Below are 26,038 nucleotides of genomic sequence, written 5' to 3'. Positions count from 1 at the left end.
GAGATGCAGAACAGAAGCACAGAACGGAACACTACGGAAGCACTACGGAGTGCTTTCTGGGGTTCCATTCCATGACTCTGCACCGCAAAAAGATAGAACATGCTCTATCTTTTCGCGGAACGGCGGGATCGTGGACCCATTCAAGTAAATGGGTCCACGATCCCCATGCGGTTGGGCCACGGTCGGTGCACGTGCATTGCGGACCGCAATTTGCAGTCCACAGCACGGGCTTCACACTTACACACACAGATAAGCACATATATACAAAGATACATACACACACATATACACACGCAGATAAACACATATACACAAACACAGACATACACACATACTGTATAGACACACATATATCAGACATCCCAACCTACAAAAACTCATTTGAGGGAGGAGTACTTCTCATTTCATGGAGGTTTTCTTTTTTTTTCTTTCACGAACTTTTTATTACATTTTCCAAACATATGCAGTATCTGCACACTTTGCTCTATGGTGTGGAAGACGGGGCTCATTACCCTGCCCCAAATTATCATATTTATGTATATGATTAAAGGGATTCTGTCACCACCTATAAGCCCTGTGAGCTAAACATATGCTCATGTCCAAGGTAGCATTCTGATTTCTAAGGTGGCCTTATAAAAGCTATTTGTGGCTTTATTCTGCGGAAAAACAGGTTTTACTAACCTGTCAATCATTGAATAAGGTGCCCAAGCAGGGGAGGTCTATGGATGCATGGTGCCCGGCCGCACGCATCGCCGTTCGCGCCCAGTGCCGCCTTCTACTCCTCAGTGCCGCCTCTCCCTCCCCCTCCTCCCGCTTTGAGATCCCGCGCGTGCGCACAGGCTCAGCCTGATGCGCCGTTGCGGACTGCTGGCATCGGCTTCTTCTTGCACTGTGTGCACGTGCCGAGAAGGGGACACTGCTACAGGTTGCCGGAAAGGTTTACTGCGAGTAAACTAGATATGGGAAGTTCGGATCTTTCACATGAATCGGTTCATTTGAATCAGTTCATTCAAATGAACCGATTCATGAATCGAATCTTCGGTTCATTCGCTGAGCTGACAAGAAGCAAGTGAACCGAAGCTTAGGCTGCGCAATGTGCATGCGCGGATGCTGCGATTCACTTGCTGACTCGCTGAGTCGGCTCTTGGTCTGAGTCAGGAAGTTTATTCTTTAAAACCCTGTGTGTAATTATCTACCCCACTGTAGGAAAAAAACAAGCATCCAGAGGGGGTGAATTTAACACTGGGGTAAATAATATAATTAAAATAGAGGGTTAAATGTGTAAATGTATTTAAAAAAAATACATCTCTCTCAATAGTTCTATAGCTACTGAATGAGACAGAAGAAGGGATGCCTTTAACATATATATCTCCTTGAGAAGCCAATTTGATCCTAAAGGGTTAATTCAACCTGTAATCTAAACTCTGTGTGCTGTCACTTCTCTTATCTCTCTGCTCTGCTATCAGTAAACGGGATATATTGTCTCACATGCGGGTGTCAGGGAGCCGTTATCTAATAGCGGGAGACTCCCTGAACATCCGGGAGACTTGAGATCCCTGATATATATATATTGTAGGAAGGCACAAGGGGCCGTCATTTATGGAAGGTATGTGTCACCGAGATTCCTGACTGACACTGTTTGTTGTTAGTATGGCTGCAAAGCCGATCCGGGCCGGCTTCTCCCCACGCTCCAGGCCGGGTCTTTTTTGGCCTATATAAAACCCAGCCAGCAGTCTAAGCTGTTTGTGATTTATCCTCCATCTGACAGAGAAGCTGGGGAGTGTTTTGGGACCTGTGAATTTGTGCCGTGCTAAAGGGCTGAGAGCCGCTTGCCTGGAAACAGGCCCTAAATCCTGCTAACCAGGTGAAGGTTTTGTTCTGTGGACGTTGCATGGTGTGAACAAACACCAAGAATGTGAACGGTCATTTTGTTTTTCCTATGTGTGAATAAACACCAAACTGTTTAAGTTAAAGACTTTGTGATTGTTTCTATACTGCGTCCGCTAGCCTTTCTACCAGAACAAAACCCCACTATATATATATATATATATATATATATATACACAGTCCGTTCCATAAATATTGGGACATCGACACAATTGTAACATTTTTGGCTCTATACACCACCACAATGGATTTGAAATGAAACGAACTAGATGTACTTTAACTGCAGACTGTCAGCTTTAATTTGAAGTTATTTTAATCCAAATCCGGTGAATGGTGTAGAAATTACAACAGTTTGCATATGTGCCCCCCACTTGTTAAGGAACCAAAAGTAATGGGACAATTGGCTTCTCAGCTGTTCCATGGCCAGGTGTGTGTTATTCCCTCATTATCCCAATTACAATGAGCAGATAAAAGGCCCAGAGTTAATTTCAAGTGTGCTATTTGCATTTGGAATCTGTTACTGTCAACTCTCAAGGTGAGATCCAAAGAGCTGTCACTATCAGTGAAGCAAGCCATCATTAGGCTGAAAAAACACAACAAACCCATCAGAGAGAAAGCAAAAACATTAGGCGTGCCCAAAACTACTGTTTGGAACATTCTTAAAAAGAAGGAACGCACCGGTGAGCTCAGCAACACCAAAAGACCACGGAAAACAACTGTGGTGGATGACCGAAGAATTCTTTCCCTGGTGAAGAAAATACCCTTCACAACAGTTGGCCAGATCAAGAACACTCCCCAGGAGGTAGGTATATGTGTGTCAAAGTCAACAATCAAAAGAAGACTTCACCAGAGTGAATACAGAGGGTTCACCACAAGATGTAAACCATTGGTGAGCCTCAAAAACAGGAAGGCCAGATTAGAGTTTGCCAAACGATATCTAATAAAGCCTTCACAGTTCTTGAACAACATCCTATGGACAGAGGAGACCAAGATCAACTTGTACCAGAGTGATGGGAAGAGAAGAGTATGGAGAAGGAAAGGAACTGCTCCTGATCCTAAGCATACCACCTCATCAGTGAAGCATGGTGGTGGTATTGTCATGGCGTGGGCATGTATGGCTGCCAATGGAACTGGTTCTCTTGTATTTATTGATGATATGACTGCTAACAAAAGCATCAGGATGAATTCTGATGTGTTTCTGGCAATATTATCTGCTCATATTCAGCCAAATGCTTCAGAACTCATTGGATGGCGCTTCACAGTGCAGATGGACAATGACCCAAAGCATACTGCAAAAGCAACCAAAGAGTTTTTTAAGGGAAAGAAGTGATATGTTATGCAATGGCCAAGTCAATCACCTGACCTGAATCCGATTGAGCATGCATTTCACTTGCTGAAGACGAAACTGAAGGGAAAATGCCCCAAGAACAAGCAGGAACTGAAGACAGTTGCAGTAGAGGCCTGGCAGAGCATCACCAGGGATGAAACCCAGCGTCTGGTGATGTCTATGCGTTCCAGACTTCAGGCTGTAATTGACTGCAAAGGATTTGCAACCAAGTATTAAAAAGTGAAAGTTTGATTTATGATTATTATTATGTCCCATTACTTTTGGTACCTTAACAAGTGGGAGGCACATATGCAAACTGTTGTAATTCCTACACCGTTCACCTGATTTGGATGTAAATACCCTCAAATTAAAGCTGACAGTCCGCAGTTAAAGCACATCTTGTTCGTTTCATTTCAAATCCATTGTGGTGGTGTTTATAGCCAAAAATGTTGGAATTGTGTCAATGTCCCAATATTTATGGACCTGACTGTATATGTATGTATGTATATATATATATATATATATATATTTACTGTATATACACACAAATATTTACTTATAGGCTGCAGGTTCTCCGTTCTCCTCCTCTTATGTCTCTTGGAGGCTAAAGTACCTTTGGAATGCAGAAAGGCCCGACGATCATGTGACATGATGACATTATCAAAGGTCCTTTAGCCTACTATTAGGCCCCTTTCACACGAGTGTGATGGATTAGGTCCAGATGCGTTCAGGGTGCGTTAGGTGAAACTCGCACTATTCTGCAAGCAAGTTCAGTCAGTTTTGTCTGTAATTGCGTTCAGTTGTTCAGTTTTTTCCGTGTGAGTGCAATGCGTTTTGATGTGTTTTTCAAGCGCGCGATAAAAAACTGAAAAAATCTCCTATCAACCATTAGTGAAAAACGTTTTTCACTGAAGCCCCATTCACTTCTTTGGGGCCAGGGCTGCGTGAACATATAGAACATGCTGCGTTTTTCACGCAACGCAGAACTGATGCGTAAAAAAACGCTCATGTACACAGACCCAATGAAATGAATGAGTCAGGATTCAGTGTGGGTGGTATGCATTCACGTCACGCATTGCACCCGCGCTGAAAACTTGCTCGTGTGAAAGGGGCCTTACTGGATTCTAAAGGTCCTTCATACTGGTATGTATACCTTTTCTAGTACATTTCAGGCCAGGCCAGGCCCCTTCAGATACAGCCACACTGTGGGCTTGCCTGCCTTAAATAGTACTAGAAAGACACTGCTCCCAGACCCCTTCTCCACTCAGGCCCCGAAGCAGCTGCTTTCCCTGCTACCCCTGTAGTTACGCCACTGAGTACTGTGAAAATGCAAATGATACATACTATTTCATATATAAACCCAGAATTTTGCACAGGCTCATGAAATTTCATGCTTAGGGCTCATGCACACAGCCATAGCCGTTTTTGTGGTGCACAAAACATGAATACCGCCCATGTTCATTCTGCATTTTGCAGAACACAACATCCAACTCTCTATAGAACTTTCTTATACTCGTCCGTAATACGACATTGAAGTGAATGCTTAAGCGTCCGATCCGCAAAAAAAACAACGGCCGTGTGCATGATCCCTAAAAAGTAAGAAAGGAACAAGAAAATCACACAGTTTAATGCTACATAATTCCCTTTATTGCAATATTTATAGAATGCAAGTGGCTTATAATATCCCATAATGCACCATGTGATCAAACCAGGTCCTGAAACTATTAACAGTCCAAAGAAAACCTTAAAACTAAAAGGAATGAAAAATCTATTAATCTAATTAATCTTAACTAATTAATTTTATATTTCATAGTAAACATATATGCTTCAGTGACCAAAATCAAACGTGGCAGAAAATTCTGCAACTGAAAATCAGTCCCATTCACCTTAATGGGGCTTGCAGAAATCCATGCGATTGCTGCCCCATTCAAATGAATGGAACAAATTTTCAGTCGCAGAATATTTTGCCACAAAATCTGCAAAGTGTGAAGGCACCTTTATTTCTTAGGGCTCATGCACATGACCGTGTGCCGGCCAAGCCCATATTGTGGCCAGCATACAGCGGGTCAGCAATATACGGGCCCCAGCCGTTTTTAAACCGCATCATGGATGCGAACGCATTCACTTGAATGGGTCCGCAATTTGGAAGGTCCGGTGCGGAACGGAGGCACGGAACCCCACAGAAGTACTACGGAATGCTTCCGAGTGGTTTCTCTCCATGTTTCTGCACCCCAAAAAAGTAGGGCATGCGCTACTTTTTTGTGGTACAAATGGACCACAGACCCATTTGAGTTGAATGGGTCTGGATCCGTCTGCAGATGTTGGCTATTCATTGGGGACTGCAAATTTCGGTCCCCAATGTATGGAATAGCTGAGCAACGGCCATGTGCATGAGGCCTTATTCACACAGCTTTCGGTTAGTGATTTACATCAGTGATTTTTTACCCAAAACCATGTGCGGCTCTGAACACAGAACAGGTGCAGATCTTTCCCTTATACCTTATGTCTGTGGAGGCTCCAATCCTGGTTTTAGGTCACATCTACTGTTGTAAATCACTGACCAAAACACTGATGTGTGAATGAGGCCTTACTTAATCAAAGTCAACTGAATTTACTTTGAATCAAATTGACAAATACAATTTGCTGCGAAGCTGAATTTCCTCGCACTTCATGGTAAAGAATCTATTTTTGCTAAAATGGTGGTAAAAAAAAAACATTCTCACCTCACCTCATCCATTCCATTTGTTTGCATAGTGGCTGAGGCAATAGTGATTGAGGATATAGCACAAAATCTTGTGCGAGGTGACATTACTACACTTGCGTGCTGGCCAAGTGCGGCGGCGTCATCACGGTGTCTCCAATCAAGATGGCTGCGACGGCCTCTCTGCAAGCAAATGGATGACAGCTCAATTGTGGGAATGTAGCAAGAAGACCGACACTTCGCATGGATTTCAATCAATGGATGAATTTATTGGTCACATATTATGTCATAATGACGCGTTTCAGCACCAATGTGCTTTCATCAGACTATGCACAAACATCTCACATCGGTTCTTTAAATAGACAATGTGATTTACATTCTCAAGTGTCCCTGTGGATTGTTCTATGTGGGGGAAACCTCAATGAGAATGAAGGACAGACTGAGTAAACACTAATCTACCATCAGAAAAGGTAATTTACTACTCCCTGCGCCCCTTCATTTTCACCAACAAAAACACAATATCGCACAACTGCGTTATCAAATTATTGAGGGTGTTTCGTTACCCCATCGTGGGGGTGACAGAAATAAATTGTTACTGAAGAGAGAGGCCTACTGGATCCATCGTTTGCAAACAATGGAACCCAGGGGCCTCAATCGTGAATACAATGTATCCTGTTTTCTTTGATGTATTCTGTTTATTATAATAATTAAGTATAGAATCTATAAATGTATTTCTTTTTTTCTAGCGGAATTGAATAACCAGATGAATTGGATAATATCCTTTTGTATACTTTACATTATATTGCCTATTGTCGTCAGTGAGGGGGAGGGGTCCTGCAGACGACGTCAGTTCCTCTGGAATTCATTTGTCTATTTAAAGAACCGATGTGAGATGTTTGTGCATAGTCTGATGAAAGCACATTGGTGCTGAAACGCGTCACTATGACATAATATGTGACCAATAAATTCATCCATTGATTAAAATCCATGCGAAGTGTCGGTCTTCTTGCTACATTGTTTCTTTGGATGCCAACCCACTGATACGTGCACCGCAACTCTATAAAAAGCAGTGCCAACCTGTTATTAATTGGAACGAGATTGGCTCAATTGTGGCATCAGATGCCACAATCAATGATGAATGCGACATCTGAGGGGTTCATTGACAGAGGGGTGGGGTGATTGCCGTTCCTCATTATTGTGCCCACTACATACAAAGGAATATGCTTAGTTGCAAATCAAATTTCTTTGTGAAATTCAGCAAAGCAGCCAAATCAATTTCTCATCACTAATCATAACTCACAGTAGCACCATCTGAGGACTTTAAAGGCAAAGTTCCAATGAAATACAACTTCTGGGATCTATAGTAACTAGACTGTGAGTGCAACAATGTTAAAAGTGCATCATATTATATGTTGTTTGAGTAATAACTTCCTTTTAAAATTATATTCATCTGTCATCTTTAGCCTTGAGATAGTCTGCAGAGCATCTGCAGACTATCTAGTCATGATTCTGGGTTTATAAAGGTTGGCATGTATCTGCCAACGTTATCTGTAAGGCCTCTTTCACACGGGCGAGTATTCCGCGCGGATGCGATGCGTGAGGTGAACGCATTGCACCCGCACTGAATACCGACCCATTCATTTCTATGGGGCTGTTCAGATGAGCGGTGATTTTCACGCATCACTTATGTGTTGCGTGAAAATTGTAGCATGCTCTATATTCTGCGTTTTTCACGCAACGCAGGCCCCATAGAAGTGAATGGGGTTGCGTGAAAATCGCAAACATCCGCAAGCAAGTGCGGATGCGGTGCGATTTTCACGCATGGTTGCTAGGTGACAGTCTATTCACTGTATTATTTTCCCTTATAACATGGTTATAAGGGAAAATAATAGCATTCTGAATACAGAATGCATTGTATGTGATCAATTGAGGGTTAAAAAAATTAAAATAAAAAAATTAACTCACCTTCTCCTCTTGTTCGTGTAGTTCCCGGTCTCTTCTTTACTTCTTAAAAGATGAAAATACCGGCTAGGACCTGTGGTGACGTCAGATCACATGCTCCAATCACATGGTCCATCACCACGATGATGGACCATGTGATTGGAGCATGTGATCTGACGTCACCAAAGGTCCTTTAGCCCACAGCTCATCATTTAAGAAGTAAAGAAGAGACCGGGAACTACGCGAACAAGATGAGAAGGTGAATTAATTTTTTTATTTTTTTTTAACCCTCAATTGATCACCTACTATGCATTCTGTATTCAGAATGCTATTATTTTCCCTTATAACCATGTTATAAGGGAAAATAATAACATCTACACAACACCTAACCCAAACCCGAACTTCTGTGAAGAAGTTCGGGTTTGGGTACCAAACATGCGTGATTTTTCTCACGCGAGTGCAAAACGCATTACAATGTTTTGCACTCGCGCGGAAAAATAACGGGTGTTCCCGCAACGCACCCGCACATTTTCCCGCAACGCCCGTGTGAAAGAGGCCTAAGTATTATGTAAATTGACACCCTGCTTCATTAAAGTGGAATCATCTTGTTGGACACATACTGATTATGCCTCAAGTTATTCTCCGAGCTCGTAACTCTACTAATTTGGATTTCACATAATAATCAGTGGAACCTGATTAAGGTTCGATAACATAGACTCTACTCAAGCAAAAGGTTTCTCTATAAATTATTTTGGTAAATAAGATAATAGAAGAAATCCTGGTTCATTATACATATGCAAATTAACCTGAGATGAGTCCTGTCCCTGACTCATCTCATGTACAGGACTCATCTCAGGTTAATTTGCATATGTATCAAAATCCCGGTGACAGGTTCCCTTTAAAATTAAAAGAACCTCCATATGTGACAAGTGCTGGAAACTTGATATTCTTCTGCTCTGTCTGGCCTCTCCCCTGCACACAATTGATTGCTCTCTTTATATAGTGTGAATAGGAAAAACGCTGTCAACTAGTGGTGGTTGATGAGGAGAGCTGAGAGGTCCTCCTGAATACAAGGACTCCTTAGACTGTCTAAAGGAGACTTCATCACTTGACTTGCACTGAAGACGTCTAATAGACATTTTAAGAAAAACACATGCTAAAAACAAGTAAGTGCCCCATCGTTTAAACTAACATCTCTGTCGGCAGTTAATGCTTCTCTCAGAAAGACGAGCATAAAATTGGTGACAGATTCTTTTTAATCCTGGTTTAAAGCTTTACGTACACTGTATGCTCTTGACATAAAGACTTAAGCCTCATTCACACGTCAGTGTTTCGATCAGTGATCTCCATCAGTGAATGTGAACCAAAACAAGGATTGGAGCCTCCACAGATATAAGGTATAAGGGCTTATTCATACGGCCGTAGTGTTTTGTGTTCCGCAAATTGCGGATCCGCAAAACAAGGATATCGGCCGTGTGCGTTCCGAATTTTGCGGACCCCACATGGCCAACACTATGATAGAAATGCCTATTCTTGTCTGCAGTAGGACATGCTCTATCTGTTTTGCGGGACAGCAGAACAGAACTACGGATGTGGACCGCACACGGTGCTGTCCCCATCTTTTGCGGCCTCATTGAAATGAATGGGTCCGCACCCCTTCCATAAAATTGGGGAACGGATGTCGACCCATTCATATGGTTGTCTGAATGAGGCCTAAGGGAAAGATCTGCACCTGTTCTGTGTTTAGAGCCGCACCTGGTTTTGGCTCAAAATCACTGACCAAAACACTGAAACGTGAATGAGGCATTAGGAGCACAGCCTCTACATAATTTCGTCCTATCCACCACCTGATTCTAAATGTAAGGCAGTTTCCTTGCAGTCTTACATTTAAACCATTTTCTATGACTAAACCAGGCGTAGAAAATGATAAATGAGACAGGCCGGCCTTCCTACCCACACCATGCCCACTTTTTGAGACCTGGCGTGAATGGGGAAGAAGTTGCAGATTCTGTCGCAGCAAGGCGTGCAACAGAATCTGCACAAGATATACGCCACAAAAGTCGTTTATTTTGTTTCCTTAAATCGTAAGTTTCTACTCAGCTCTACTGCTCCTTGTGAGCTACAATGAATATTGTGCCCTTATAGTCAGTAAGGTCACTAACAGCTGTTCTTTCCTTAACCTTACAATAATCAATAACAAAGCCTGCTCCCTCTACAGCCTCCCTGGCAAACCTCTCATTATAGTTTAATACATGGAACATGTCTTCCTTAAGTTTGAAAAATGTTGCATCTACAATCCCAATTAATATGAGGTGTCCTCCAGGTTTTAGTAAACCCCACAACTTCGAGAGACATCTGATGTAATCTTCTTGCTCTTTGCAGACAACATCCAGGAGCGCACCGCTGATGATACAATCTGCTGGTGGTAAGACTATCAGACCTGTGATATTTGGCTTCTCAAGGTCACATTTTACTATTTGATGAATTGCTGATTTCAAATTTTCATTCTTCTCCTGTAATTCGTCACTGCAAAAAATGTGAGAAAGTAAGACATTTAATAGCCCAGGGTCTAAATTAATAGGACATCATTTAAGTAGTTAATGGTTATTCCCATCTGTACATTTAGGGCAGTGATGGGCAAACTGCGGCTCTCCAGCTGTTGTAAAACTACAAATCCCATCATGCCCTGCTGTAGGGCTGATAGCTGTAGGCAGACTGGGCATATTGGGAGTTGTAGTTTTACAACAGATGGAGAGCCGCAGTTTGCCCATCACTGATTTAGGGCATATGCACATGAGATGTCATAAATGTCCAATAGGTGCGGGTTCTTCCTTTTGAAACCACACCTATCACTAGAAAAGGACCTCATGTACATTGCACCAAATGGAGTCATAGCCGCTCTTGTATGTTTCTTTCTAACTGCTATGGAATTTCTGAAAATAGCTGGGTATGCTTAGGCTACTTTCACACTCGCGTTTGGTGCGGATCCGTCATGGATCTGCACAAACGCATCCGTTCAGATAATACAACCGCATGCATATGTCCAGAACGGATCCGTTTTTTCTATTATCTTTAACATAGCCAAAATGGATCTGTCTTGGCAATGTTAAAGATAATACAACCGGAACCGTTCATAACGGATGCAGATGGTTGTATTATGAGTAGGGTTGAGCGAACCAGAACTGTAAAGTTCGGGTTTGTACCGAACTTTAGGATTTTTGGACCCCGGACCCGAACCCGAACTTATTAGTAAAAGTTCGGGTTTGGTGTTCGGCGAGTTAATGACGCTTTTTGAAAGGCTGCAGAGCAGCGAATCAACAAGTGTTTAACTCGTGTGCCCTTAGAAGCCATCACAGCCATGCCTACTAATGGCATGGCTGTGATTGGTCAGTGCAGCATGTGACCCAGCCTCTATATAAGCTGGAGTCACGTAGCGCTGCACATCGCTCTGCTCTGATTAGTGTAGGGATAGGATGCTGCTGCTGTGAGGGAGAGAATAGGACAGAATCTTTAATCTGAAGTGCTTGTTAACTCAGCGATCTACCTAGATTTTGTTTTGTGGATGCAGTGCACAATCTTTTTACCCTGTCCTGAGCCCAGTGACCCAGAAAAATAACTTTTATCCGTCTGTTAGTTAGGTGGGCAGCGGCGGCCATTTTATGCAAGTTCAGTGCACCAGCACAGCATATGTGCATTTGTGACATTCAAATAGAAGCTTGAAATACTGCAATTAAATTCTGGGTTAAATTAACGCCACAGCATTTAGCGAGGGCAGTTTTGACTGCAGATACTGTGGGCAGCTCATGTGTTAAATCCCTCATGTCTTCTGCGGCATTGTAGTTTCTCCTAAAGGGGGGAGGGGGGGTTATTCCTTTAGCACTGTGTAGTTTTCTCCCTTACCCCCCTACCCTTTTCCCCTGGTCCAGATTTATGGTCTCTCCTGTCCCTCCCCCTAGAGTTAATAAATAGGAGGGCTTATCACAGCTCGGTCTCTTTTCACCGGCACCTTCAACAGGAATGTTCTCCTGCAGGTATGGCCGACGAGAGGGCAGTTTTGGCAGCCATCGCTGCCAAGCTACAGTCTGAGGGACCGGATTTCTTGTCCCGATTATTGGCTGGCTTGCAGGAGCCCCCTCCTGCTCCACCAGCATCCTCCTCTGTCGGGAGATGGCAAACTACAAGGCGTACTCGCCCTCCTTGTCGTCTAAGTCCCAGCCATGTCCCCCAACCTCCCTCCCTCAATAGATTAACCCGTGGGTGCAAGCGGGGGGCCGCTGTATCCAGCGCAACTACTGGGACATCTGCTGTCCTGTCTGCAGCTCGTTCTGTCGTCCCGCCCCCCACTCCTGTACCTTGCACTCCCGTTGCGGCGCACACTGTAGTTAGTGTCCTGGCTGGTATCTATTCCCCTGCTACTACAAGCAGCCTCACTCACCCCTCCTCCTCCATCCATAAATTGTCCAGTGCTGACAAGCGGGGGCGCGCCTGCTGGAAACTCTGCTTCTCTTCCGGAAGCGTGTTCTGTGGCCCCACCCCCCGCTCCTGCATTGTGTGCTCTCGCTCTGGCACGCTCCACAAGCAATACCCCTGCAATAAATCCTACTGTTTTCCCTTCAAATATAATGGGAAACACTCCCACAGCCCCCTCCTCTGCCGAGGAGCTCTCAGTTAACCCTTCCCATAACTTGCTAAATGCTGGTCAGCTATCATTGCCCATCAATGTACTTGTTACAACTCCTCCGTTAGCCCCCACCTCAGCCCCCATACCAGAACCTGTGTTACAGCAGCCTGAGACCCCTGCTGTCCTCATTCTCCCTAAGCAGCCAGCTCAGCATGGTAACCCACAAAGGCGCTTTCCCTCCACCTCTCCTGGATGTTGCTTCGACCACCACTCTAGGCGCAGGTCGGAATCCAATTGGCATAGCTGTTCCCGTCACCACTCACGATCCTCGCGGCGGAGCCGCAGAAATGTCCTCTCCAGGTGTTCTCGTTGGCGGCCGCCTTCTTCATCGGAGGTCAGCTCCTGCAGGGCTAGTTCTGGCAGGTCACATTCACGCCGGAGCCACTCACTCGGCCAGAAGGTCGTCCCGCGGGGCCAGTCGGGTCAGCGTGGTCCAGGAGCCGGATCCTCCAGTTGTTCCTGTGGTGCCTCCTTCTATTTCTACTGGCAGTAAGTTTAATTTTACGGGGGCCTGGGGTTCGGCATATATGGGTCAGCAGTTAGTGCCGGTCCTTAAGGCATTGCTGTCGCAACTGGACCTGGTGGGTTCTCATACGCCCCCCCTAGACTACTGCCTCTGGTGTTCCTCCGCCTTTGGCCAGCGATCACAAAGAATCCTTATTTTGCGGCCTCTCCCCTCTGGGAGCGCATTTAGACATTGATACTAAAAATAAAATTTGGAACAACCAGTATGTCGATATTTGGTCCTTGATATTTGGTGGCAGTATGATGAAAAATTCCGTATATGATTGGCACTCCAACCAGAACTTGGTTGGAGAGTCAAAGCCACGGATCTTTGGTTACGTCTGATGATGTCTCAAAGAGTCCCCCCCTTTCCAGGTGCAGCCCCTGTCTCCCCTTCCGGTGGCCAGGGGCCCGTCGCCATTCGCAGACCGGGAACCTGCTGGCTTTACAACGAAGGACACTGCAAATTCTTCTCACTCTGTAAGTACAAACACGAATGCTCAGTTTGTGGTGGGTTCCATTCGGCCATCCGTTGTTCGCGATTTGCCCCCCCCCCCAGACCCGCAGCCCCCTCTAGTGGGAAAGACTCCAGTGAGCGTGGTCGCGATGTCCCAGTGGCTCGACCAATACCCCAATAAAAGCGCAGCGGCCCAGCTGCGATTTGGCTTTTCCTTTGGTTTTTTCATCCCTTTCTATTTTTCCAGCGTCCCCATTCATTCCGATAATTTACCTTCTGCTAGGCGCTACCCAGATGTTTTGTGAGATAAAATTCGCAAGGAGGTAGAATTGGGAAGAATAGTTGGCCCATTTACTTTGCCCCCTTTTGCCAACATCCGAGTTATCCCTTTGGGACTTGTTCCCAAGCGGGAGCCTGAGTGCTTTCGCCTGATTCACCACCTCTCTTTTCCTAAGGGTGCCTCGGTTAACGACGGTATCTCAAAAGATGATGCCTCTATTTCCTACGTTTCTTTTGATAGGGTGGTAACTTTAGTTCGGGAAGCTGGCAGGGGGGAATTGATGGCAAAATCTGACATTGAAGCGGCTTTTCGCCTGCTTCCTGTGCACCCTGATTGTTATCACCTGCTGGGTTGCATGATAGATGGGCATTACTATTACAACACCTGTCTCCCTATGGTTTGCTCCATTTCCTGCAATTTCTTTGAATTATTTAGCTCTTTCCTGGAATGGGTCATCCGCTATGAAACTGGTTCCTGCTCCATCATTCATTACCTGGACGATTTTATTTTTGTTTCCTCAGGAGATTCCTCCCAGTGTCAATTTCTTTTGAACTCATTTAGTTTTTTAATGACCAGGTTGTCACGAGGGTGTCAAGAACCACGCCTGACTCCGTTATACCCGGGGCCAGGAAGTTGCAGCGGTTGGCTGCGCGCTCTATGCAAGATAGGGCTGTTTCCCTATGGTAGCTTTCTGGGTTTGCTTTGCAACCCTTTTTGGCTCACTCAGGGATCCGTAGCTCCTTCTCCTCAGCTGTTCCTTGTCCAGCACTCCCAACCTCCTTATATTCCCCTCTCACACTTCTCTGGTTGCCAGATATAGAGCTTCCTGCCTGGGCTTCTATACTGACCCTCTGGAGCTGTGTTGCTGCGTTCTCTGGTTGTTGGTCCAGAACGTTTCGCTCCGGATCCCTGTTGGACCTTTGTGGTCTGCTGTGGTCGCCCACCTGGGTGTATGTGTTTGTCTGTATTGTCTGTCCTCTCCCTGGTGTTTCCCTCTTAGTGTCAGTGGTGCGGACTAGCGATCCCACCGGCCCGTTCACTATCTAGGGCTCATTTTAGGGAAAGCCAGGGTTTAGGCATGTGATCGCCGCACGGGTGAGGAACCCGTCTAGGGACGTCAGGGCAGTCAGGTGCCAGCCGCAAGGTGAGTCAGGGGTCACCACCTTTCCCTCTCCCTTGGGCAGGGCTTTCCCTTTTCCCTCCCTGTGCGTGACGCCGGTCATTACACAGGTTTGGCGTCCCTCTTTCTGCCGATAAGACCCTGGGCCCAGCCACTTCTATTATCTTTTTAGGTATTGAAATTGACTCATCTGCAATGGTTTTTCGACTTCCCCAGGATAAGTTGTCTAAGCTCCTCGACCTTATTGAAGGTTTTTGCGCGGTAAAATCTGTCATCCTCAAACAGCTTCAGTCCCTTCTTGGGCTCCTAGTTTTTGCTTGTCGGGTTATGCCCATGGGTAGGGTCTTCTCACAACGTTTATCCCTGGGGACACGAGGCATCTCTAATACCTATCACCACGTCCGTTTTAACCCTGCAATTAAAACGTGACCTATATGTGTGTTATAACGGCCACATGTGCTGGCAGCTTCCTGAAATTGCCAGCACCGATCTGTTCCTCTTTACCGATGCTGCGGGATCCTCCGCTTTCTGCGCCATTTTGGGAACGGACTGGTGTGCCGCCTCCTGGCCATCTCAATGGCACACTGCCAATCTTTGCTCTAACATTACTTTATTAGAACTATTTCCCATTATAGTAGCTATTGAATTATGGGGTTTCAAATTGCAAAATAGGTGTGCTTGTTTTTGGACTGATAATATGGCGGTTGTACATTGCATTAACAAATTGTCCTCTTCTTCTCTTCCAGTTTTGTCGTTGTTACGTCACCTGGTACTTAGATGCTTGCAATTAAACATTTATTTCCGGGCCTCACATGTTTTGGGTGTTGTCAATGCTGCTGCTGATGCTCTCTCACGTTTTCGTTAGCAGGAATTCCGTAAGCTTGTGCCGTACGCGGCGCCGGAGGGTTTTCGGTGCCCTACTCACCTGTGTCACATACCGATGAACGGCTGATGCCCCTTATTCGAGCTTCAGTGGCGCCAAGGACCTGGTCTGGTTATGGTAAGGCTTGGGTGGACTGGGCAGCGTTGGCGGCTGACCTGCCAGTTCACACGTCTGTTGCTGATAGGCTGCGAGTTACTATTCATTATATGTTACAATAGCGGGCCGCGGGGGCTTCAGTGGTGGTTGCCCAGCGCAGGTTGTCGGGTATTAGTTTCCACTTTAGTCCGGGGATGGTCGGACGTCACAACATTTTTCATAGTTCGCCAAGCCCTTAAAGGGATTCTGTCATCAGGTTTGGGGCTAGAGAGATACGGACATGCACGGCTAGATCGCCGCTAGCATGTCCGCAATATATGTGTCCTATAGGGCTGTGTGGTTTTAATTTCTTTAAAAAAGGATTGTATAGATATGTAAATGAGTGTTGAATGTGTCCAAGGGGCTGCACTAACCTTACTTGTGCCCAGCCGTGCCCAGCCGTGCCCGCCTGTGAAGGAGCCAAGCACCGCCTATGTCTCCTCCTTTCATCAACGATAGGTAGCCGTAATCTCGCGATGCGCGAGCTCGCGCATGCGCAGTGCCGGTATAGTGTTCCTTCCCTGTGCTGGCATCAGCTTCAGGGAAAGAACTGCGCATGCACGAGCTCGCGCATCGCAAGATTACGGCTATCTATCGTTGATGAAAGGAGGAGACATAGGCGGTGCTGGGCTCCTTCACAGGCGGGCGTGGCTGGGCACGGCTGGGCACAAGTAAGGTTAGTGCAGCCCCTTAGACACATTCAACACTCATTTACATATCTATAAAATCCTTTTTTAAAGAAATTAAAACCACACAGCCCTATAGGACACATATATTGCGGACATGCTAGCGGCGATCTAGCCGTGCATGTCCGTATCTCTATAGCCCCAAACCTGGTGACAGAATGCCTTTAAGGGGTGACGAGAAGAATATGTTCGTAAGGCGCCCCGTTTCTTATCAGCTTCTCACCCAGTTAGTCGAGTCATTAGACAAGGTCTGCTCCTCTCCTGCTGAGGTTTTACTTTTTCGTGCCGCTTTTGCCTCGCTTTTTTTGGTGCTTTTAGAATTGGCGAGCTGCTTCCTCAGTCCAGGTTCCGCCCAGGAGGGTTTGCTCCTGCAGATGTCTCTTTTTCCGACTCGTCTGTGCGAGTTTGTAGCCCTCATTCTAAAACCGATGTTTTTGCTCGGGGTTTCTTTGCACCGTATTTCAGGCCCGGTTTGCCCTGTCCGTGCTGTTGAGCACTTCAATGCCTCCTTGGTAAATGGCACTTCGTTTTTATGCCATGCCTCTGGCCTTCCGCTTACTCGTTTTCAGTTTTGCTCCGTTTTCCACCATTGCCTTGCATCATTGGGTATGCCTGTCATGGAATATGGATCTCATTCGTTTTGCATCGGTGCGGCCACGGAGGCCGCCAGTGCGGGTTTACTGGATTCGGAGGTACAACGGATTGGTAGGTGGAAGTCAGCATGCTTTGTCTCTTATGTTCGCCCTGAGCTATTAAAATTTTTTTCTTCACAGATTCTCCTCGCCCACGGTTTGTTTTCTGGGGCATTCCTACATTCTTTGGGCCGCCAAAGAGCAGAGTTCAGGCCTGGTGGACGAAGCCTGGGTTTCCGGAATGTGGAAGTCATGTGGCGTGGCATTCGTGGTCTTCGCTGGTCGCAAGTACTTCCAGAGACTGTTAATGTCAGTACAGTGACACAACCCCCGGTTGTTTTAGTAATTCACGTTGGGGGGAATGACATCTGCATGCTTAAGGTTGCAGAGCTCATCACCCTCATTAGAGCCGATCTGGAAAGAATCCCTTCTTTCTTTCAAGAAGTTATTCTGGTCTGGTCAGAGGTGATCTCTAGAGTTACGTTGCAGGGTGCCAGAGACGCAGGTGCTATTGAGAGGGCTAGCCGCACGGTGAATGTGAGGATCTCTCACTGGTAATCTGCCATCATCAGCTGGAAGGGGACAACCAGCGCCTTATGCGACCTGATGGTGTCCACCTGAATGAAATTGGCCTGGACATTTTTCTTTCCGGCCTTCAAGACGCAGTGGAACAGGCCTTGTTTTTGTTGGGTGGGGGTCGGAGCACCATGTAGGCTCCTCCTGGCTCCTCCGTGGAGGTCGGTGGAAATAAATTACTAAGACCGGAGGAGAAGGCGGACTTGCGCACTGTGGTTTCCGTGGGGCATATCGCTTCTCATACTCCTGGAAGTGGTTTCTGGTGATAAGAGTTTGGTGGTTTTGGTAAAAAAGGGATTAAAAAGATAAAAAAAAGCTGTGACCGATCCTCACTCCACAAAACATGTGCCTTGGTTTAGACGGGAAGGAAATACGTTAGTGGCTGGGGTTTTAGTTATCTGCAGTCTAGTTAACGCCGCAGCATATAGCGAGGGCGTTTTTGACTGCAGACACTGTGGGCAGCTCATGGGTTAAATCCCTCATGTCTTCTGCCGGCATTGTAGTTTCTCCTAAAGGAGGTGGTATCCCTTTAGCACTGTGTATGCCTGTTTGAGTATTTGGTTCCTCCCTTATCTCCCCCCCCTCCCCTTTTCCCCTGGTTCAGATTTGAGGTCTCTCCTGTCTCTCCCCCTAGAGTTAATAAATAGGAGGGCTTATCACAGCTCGGTCTCTTTTCACCGGCACCTTTAACAGGAATTTTCCCACCCTCCCAATCACCCTTTGATTGTTTTCTCTATGATGTTTTGTCTTACATATCTTTCTGTTACAGTTGTAATGGTTTAAGTCACAGCTGGAGGTCGGTAGAAATAAATTACTAAGACCATAGGAGAAGGCGGACTTGCCCACTGTGGTTTCTGTGGGGCATATCGCTTTTCATACTCCTGGAAGTGCTTTCTGGTGATAAGAGTTTGGTGGTTTTGGTAAAAAAGGGATTAAAAAGATAAATAAAGCTGTGACCGATCCTCGCTCCACAAAACATGTGCCTCTGTCGTTATTTGGTGTAGACGGGGAAGACATGCGTTAGCGGTTGGGTTTTTAGTTATCTGCAGTCTAAAAAAATCACCCATTTTTGGCAAGACCCTACATCTGTGGCCTTTGCAGCATATGTCTGTGTGCAATTTAAGCTTGAAATACTGCAATAATTTTCTGGGTTTTAAAAAACACCCATTTTTGGCAATACCCTCCATCTGGGGCCGATGCTGCATTAGACAGTGTGCAATTTAAGCTTGAAATACAGCAATAATTTTCTGGGTTTTAAAAAACACTTTTTGGGCAAAATACAAAATTTTACAGCCCTTGCTGCATCTGTCAGTGTGAAATTCAAGCATTATATACTGCTGTCATATTCTGTTATTTTAAAAAAAACACCAATTTAGGGCAAAATCCTAATTTTGTGGCTTTTGCTGCATCTGTCATTGTTAAATACAAGCTTGAAATACTTCAATAATTTTCTGGGTTTTCAAAAACCCCCATTAGCCTATGCCGCATTAGTCAGTGTGCAATTTAAGCTTGAAATACAGTAATAATTTTCTGGGTTTCAAAAAACACCATTTTTGGGCAAATAACTAAGGCTACTTTCACACTTGCGTTCGGTGCGGATCCGTCTGGTATCTGCACAGACGGATCCGCACCTATAATGCAAACGCTTGCATCCGTTCAGAACGGATCCGTCTGCATAACAGCTTTTTCAGATCTGAGTTTTCACATTGTGAAAACTCAGATCCGACAGTATATTCTAACACAGAGGCGGTCCCATGGTGATGGGGACGCTTCAAGTTAGAATATACTAAGAACTGTGTACATAACTGCCCCCTGCTGCCTGGCAGCACCTGATCTCTTACAGGTGGCTGTGATCCGCACAATTAACCCCTCAGGTGTTCGCAATAAAAATTTGCGATTAGAATATTTGCGATCAAAACTAGTAGAAATCAACCGACTACATAGCATGTCTCTATAGTAGTCAATTTTTGCATCCCTCTCAGAAGTTCTAAATGCCCCCATTTTTGACCAGTAGCGAGGGTCTAGCAATGTGGACAGCCAGTAGTCATCTCTCTGCCGATTCCTGACAATGTGGATGTCACTACACAAACATGAAAGCATTCATCTGGCCAGGGGCTTAAGTACCATAGCGGCAGACCAGGTGACTGCTATTGGGCCTAGGGCAAGAGTCGTAGTTGGGATTATCTCCTCTTCTACTGGAGGTAAAAACTTGGTCAGGACTCTATCCTCTAAAGCAGGCATGCTCAACCTGCGGCCCTCCAGCGGTTGTAAAACTACAACTCCCACAATGCCCTGCTGTGGGATGATAGCTGTAGGCTGTCTGGGTATGCTGGGAGTTGTAGTTTTGCAACAGCTGGAGGGCCGCAGGTTGAGCATGCCTCCCTGCCTCCATCTTTACTGCATACTGCTGCAGCGTCCCACTCAGGACATGTGGGAACTGCAAAATAACTGTAAACTGCATTACCGTGTTGTATGTCATTCTGCATTACATCACCTGTTGTATCCCTGTTCATAGGCTGGTTAGGTGTGTTTTATACATCCCACCACTAGAGGGGGATAGCACTCAGTCTATATAAATACCTTAGTCAGGCCTAGTGTGGGTTGTTGTTGGTGGGAGTTATTCAATTCAGTTAAGACTACACATCACAGAGTAGTGAGTGGAGTCAGAAGCGACAATGTGGTAGTGCCAAGGTATGAGGAGCAGGAGAGCGTTTTCCTCCTGTGGTCCTCTTAGTTCCTTTCATCGTACAACCAGAGGATAGAGTTTCGTCCCTGGAAGAAATCCAAGCAGAGAGACATCGGTGATAACAGCCACTATCTAAGGCTTAACGGGGACCTTTGCACATGGTGGAGGACAATCTGGCTACAGGCGGCCTCACCATAAAGTATAGAAGACAGATTAGCTACCTGTTCAAGAGCTTGGAAGATACAGAAATTATAGGACTAAGCATACCCGAAAAGAGTACTACTGAACAACAGCCTCAGTCAGGACCTAGCCAAGACCTATTAACAGTTGATCAACAGAATTCCTCTATATACCCAGAGACTGTATTCTGTCTGGATGTTTATGCTGCAACTAAAACCAGCTACAGTAAAAGTTGTGAGTTGTATCCTACCACTGTCTACTTCATTCTTCAATACTACCACTACAACTGGTTGTACCACCATAAACGGTACTGGCGTCACGACAAATACCACCAAGGGACCCAGCCGCCACAAGCACCCTAAACACCGCTGTCATCAAGGGCTCCTACCCTGGCTATTTGTGTAGGACGACGTAGGGGCTCACAAATATAGCCGTCCACAAGCGCTTCGATCGGATTGAGTTCCTCTAGAGCGCTATACAAGGACTTAGTAACATAACATAACATAACATAACATAACACCTCAACCTCCATCTTGGCTGGTGCTCCCCTATCACAGAGTGTGCCACGGAAGGTTTCGTGCGTAAACCAATGAACTGTATTACTACTCCCCCTCATCGGCCCACCGTGCACCTCACGTGTCGTCCCTTCGGTTCTGGCATGTCGCACTGCCACGGTCTGTCAAGGTCATCTGTGTCGTTTTTGTCGTCACCCTCCAGCTCCTCCTGCTCCACTCCTGATGTTTGGGCAGATAAACCAGCTAGTTGTGTGTAAAATTCCTACATTGAAGCAGGACCGTCAGGCCAACAGTAGCATCCTGGCCGCAGCCACCATTTTAGAAAATAAATATTTATTACCACGAAGCAAGATGAAATTTGGATTCATGGCGAATCAAATTTTTCCTAAACTTCGGATTGAATTCCACTTCGGATGCTTTGATTCACTCAACACTAGTTATATTGCTTCCCTTCAGCAGAACCTATGGGTGAGAATACTGGGGGAGATTTATCAAAGTGGTGTAAAGCAGAACTGGCTTAGTTGCCAATAGCAACCAATCAGATTCCACCTTTCATTTTCCAAAGGAGCTGTGAAAAATGAAAGGAAGAATCTGATTGGTTGCTATGGGCAACTAAGCCAGGTCTACTTTACACCACTTTGATAAATCTTCCCCACTGAAACAGAGTAGCAGTGCAAGAATAAAGTAGATAAAGATTTACTGCCTAAACATTTTCTAAATCTGCTTCATATCTTTAGTGCAGTAGAAATTACGAGAATGACAGTAGGTTTCCCCCAATATGTGGACAAATCCTTTACCTGTTTCCTTCTGTGTCTACATGAAGTTTTGTTGCATGGCTCCAATCAAATGCTCCTGTACGTGCGTCCACCCATCTTTTCTGCTCCATGATGCATCGGTCACTGACCTTGAGCACTATGATGTCTTTGAAAAACTCACAGGATGAATACAGATGATGAAGTATAGAACCAAGGCTGAGGTCAATCAAGATATCTCCTTTAATATAACCTGCAGAAAAAAAATTCAAAATATTGAAATTTCTAACATATCTGTAAAAACCTGAAACATATTGTGGATTAACAATGACTTACTGTCTATGTGTCTACATTACATCTATATTCCAGAAAAATATTCAAACATGAATTTCCAAATGTCCAAAAATAAGGACAGCAGCAAAATCTTTAAATGTTCTTGTAGATTTGGTGGTATTATTATTATTATTATTGTTAGCGTTGGTTTTCCACATTTGGCCCCCTTGAAAAATACACAGATCCCAAAGTTACCTTTTGCGGGGACACTTAAATATCATCTATAATCTCTTTGGAACTCAATGGGTACATCCACACTTCAAGGTTTCCTAAAGCAGTTTAGGAAGCCATATTAAAGAGTGGACGAGTGGACCATAACAGAAGAGAAAGAAAGATACTAAGCTGTATAATACACCTAGCAAGCAATGCTGTACTCCTTGCTCTTAAGCCTGCACCGTATCATCCCTGCACCGTACTGTTACTGCGCTGAGTTTTAACCCTTTCTGGACCTCTGCTGTAGATATATGGCAGAAGTCCTGTCTTTAAAGGCATTGATTCACTATTTATTTGTCACTTCACCTCACAAAAAATTGAACAAAAAGTGATCAAAAAGTCATACACACTCCAAAATTTAAAGAAAAACGACAGATCATCCTGCAATAAATAAGCCGTCACACAACTCCGCAGACTTAAAACATAAAATCGCAGGGTCCTGAATGGGGTTAACTACCTACACTCCAAAGTCGCTTCCTTCATAACTTCGGAATAATACTGTACGGAGATCTGTCGGAACTGAAGCCAAGCTCAGTTTCAAGTTTCAAAGTGGTTTTCCACTTTAAAATCAATTACCAAAGTTATAATAAATGAAATGTGGAGGGGCACTCGTTAGATGGGAATAGGTGATAAAACACTTGCATAAAATAATCGCATAAAATAGTTATTTAATACTCTATATATAGTAGTACATAAAGCTAAAATGACATAAAACCAGCAATATTAAAATATCTGACATGTAGTGGTGCAACTAATTGGAATAAAAATCTTGCAGACCCCCGTATGTCTCACAAGTTCGCAATCACCACATAAAACCACAAAAAATGCTGCTTGATGGTAGGATATTACCATAAATATTGCACGAGCCCGCTATGTCCCATAGGTAGTATGTAGACAGAATCCGGATGAATGACAATAGGTTAATAGCAGCAGGATCGTAATCCTGAATAGTGTATTTGATGGAGGGTATACTCCTCTTCAATTCAGGTAAACAGTATCTAATAAGCAGTACTATGATGGTACATTACCGCTCCTGAGCTCTCCAGTTATCGGTTGTGGAACTTCCTTAGTTTGGCTTACCCAGCGCGGCATCCCGCGTGGTTTCTGAGTCAAACGTAGCATCCTACGTGACTCTGCAGCCATATCCTGAAGTAGGTCTTCAGTTTCCTGGGTCCTAAATTCCCTCTGCCTCCGCTACCATTGACTTGGAGGTAAAGATATCAACGGGAATGTAGCATCAAATGTTCATAAATAAATTAATGAGCAAAAAGTCTAATGTCCAGCACCAAACGCGTTTCAGGGTCTACACCCCTTCATCAGTGGCTATAACATTAGACTACTTGTATGGGCTTTATATACCACAAGGTCTTTGGGATAATAGGGGTTGTCATAAATCCTGGAACCGGATTCGGTATTATGTGAATAAATCTCAAGTTCATTTGCAGCCCCTAATAAACATATGTATAGAAACTCATATGCATATACAATACATTTGCACAAATATTAAAATATTAATTACCAAATACATAAAATTTTATAAAATTTAAAAACCGCATATAAAACGCATAAAAACCGCATATAAGACCAATGAGTGAATATATATACATTAATACATTATATCTTAATCCATGTTTGGTTTCATATTCATATTCCAATGTTGTGTGGATTGAGGGGAGAGTCCTGTAGGGAGGTGAGGTCAAAGTGCTAGAAAAACAGCCTGACTTTGACCCCACATCACCGCAGGACACGCCCCCATATTTATAGGAAGCCAAATAATTTGATTTTGGCATTGAGGCCCTTGGGCAATAGTGAGTCAAACTCAAAAATTCTCCTTGATTCTTGTCTGGACATATGCATGATATGATTGCCCCCTCTCCATGGGCGTTTAACTTTTTTCAATGCACAGAATCTGAGGAAAGATGGATCGCAATTATGGACTCACTTAAAATGACTAGAGAGGGAGTGTAGTTCATAACCCTTTTTAATATTCGAGATGTGTTCTGACACTCTTTTCTTTAACGTTCTCTTTGTCCTCCCAATATATTGTTTATTACATTTACTCAAGAAGGTAGATCACATCTCTAGAGTTACATGTTAAGGCGTCCCTAATTGGTAGTCCTTAGTGACCACCCATACGTGTTTTTACTGACGTAAACAAAGGGGTTTTTAGCTAAACGGCTGGCTTTAATCAATCATTACATGTACTTAAAATGGTGTATTAAAAACTATAACTTGTCCTCCAAAAAATAAGACCTCCTACAAGTACATTTATGAAAAAACAAAAAAGTTCTAGCTCTTGGAATGCAATTTTTTTAAAAATGTGCTTGGTCACTAAGGGGTTAAAATAATTCTGTGTGGAACTAACCTCCATGGTTTTCTTAGGAAAAGAAGTGGTTTTCCAATTGTTGCACTGACCACATCTGAAAAAACCCTTGGTTGTCAACCAATTAGATCCACTTGATGTTGTCAGTGTCTTTTTTACTGTGGGGGCTACTGTGGACGCAAGGTTATTTGCCTTTAGTACATGTAATTTTTGGCTCGGGACTCAGGAGTACTTATGAGCGGCAGGGGTCATATTCGAATTCGCGATATTTCACGAATATTCGTCGAATATTCGCAAATTCGAATATTCGTTATATTCTATGATTTTTTTTACTCAAAAAATTGGCAAGGTAATGATCGTGTAATATGCAAATTTTCGTATTCGAATTTTCAAATTTTTATTGCGAATTTTTCAACTTTTAGACAAAGAATATTATAGCACTATATTAGCTAAATTGCTCTATATTCGTTTTTTTGTCGAATATTCGCTATATTGCCATAACTATTCGTAATATTCTAAAACAAGAATATATAGCAATATAGCGAATATTCGAAAAAAACTAATATAGAGCAATTTAGCTAATATAGTGCTATAATCTTCTTTATCTAATAGTTGTCATTTTTTTCTCATCTGAAGTTCAGATTGGAAAAAATTTACAACTATAAAAAAAAATATTATAGCACTATATTAGCTAAATTGCTCTATATTCGTTTTTTTTCGAATATTCGCTATATTGCTAAAACAAGAATATATAGCAATATAGCGAATATTCGAAAAAAAAAAAGAATATAGAGCAAAATTCGCAAACAACACTACTCCTAAAGTCAAGTATATTGCAGCCTTCTTATTGGCCCACAAGCTAGAAGCAGGGAGGGATCATGTGTACTAATAAAAAAAAAAAATCGAATATAAAAAAATAATAATACAATATTCGAAATTACGAATATATATCACTATATTCGAAATATTCGCGAATTTTCGAAGTACCTATATTCACGATAAAAATTCAAAATTTGAATATTCGTGATCAACACTACTCAGGAGGGGACCTACTGTTTTGTCTTCCAATAGAATATGCCAATACTTTTTAATAATCCTTTCCATTTGATAATATTGAGAGTGGAAAGGTAGTATTAATCTTAATGTGTCATCCATTTGTGGAAGAACCTTATCTTCCAAAAATTATTTTCGATCCATACTCCTCAACTTGTCTAGAGATTTTCCAA

The 26,038-nt window shown here is 43.9% G+C and overlaps 1 protein-coding gene across 4 annotated transcripts in view; it reads right to left on the bottom strand.

Annotated features, from left to right (window-relative positions):
- The window catches only part of LOC120999300 (nicotinamide N-methyltransferase-like), a 92,202-nt gene that overhangs the window by 45,040 nt on the left and 21,124 nt on the right, over positions 1-26,038 (bottom strand). The window contains exons 2-4 of one of the 4 annotated variants that reach the window (XM_040430177.1): positions 21,989-22,196; positions 9,931-10,382; positions 8,730-8,753 (exon numbers count right to left, since the gene is read on the bottom strand). The exons of 1 other annotated variant lie outside the window; for it this stretch is intronic. In XM_040430177.1, the coding sequence (XP_040286111.1) occupies positions 9,959-10,382; positions 21,989-22,196 (632 nt within the window). In that variant the 3' untranslated portion in view covers positions 8,730-8,753; positions 9,931-9,958. Of the gene's footprint in view, positions 1-8,686; positions 10,383-21,988; positions 22,197-26,038 lie in introns of those variants that run through there. 2 more of the 4 variants (XM_040430182.1, XM_040430174.1) reach the window with 2 other exon arrangements.

The sequence above is a fragment of the Bufo bufo genome, chromosome 1, assembly GCF_905171765.1.
Source record: "Bufo bufo chromosome 1, aBufBuf1.1, whole genome shotgun sequence".
Lineage (NCBI taxonomy): Eukaryota > Metazoa > Chordata > Amphibia > Anura > Bufonidae > Bufo > Bufo bufo.
The sequence above is the reverse complement of the archived record's forward strand: the minus strand, read 5'-3'. Positions and strand labels throughout refer to the sequence as shown.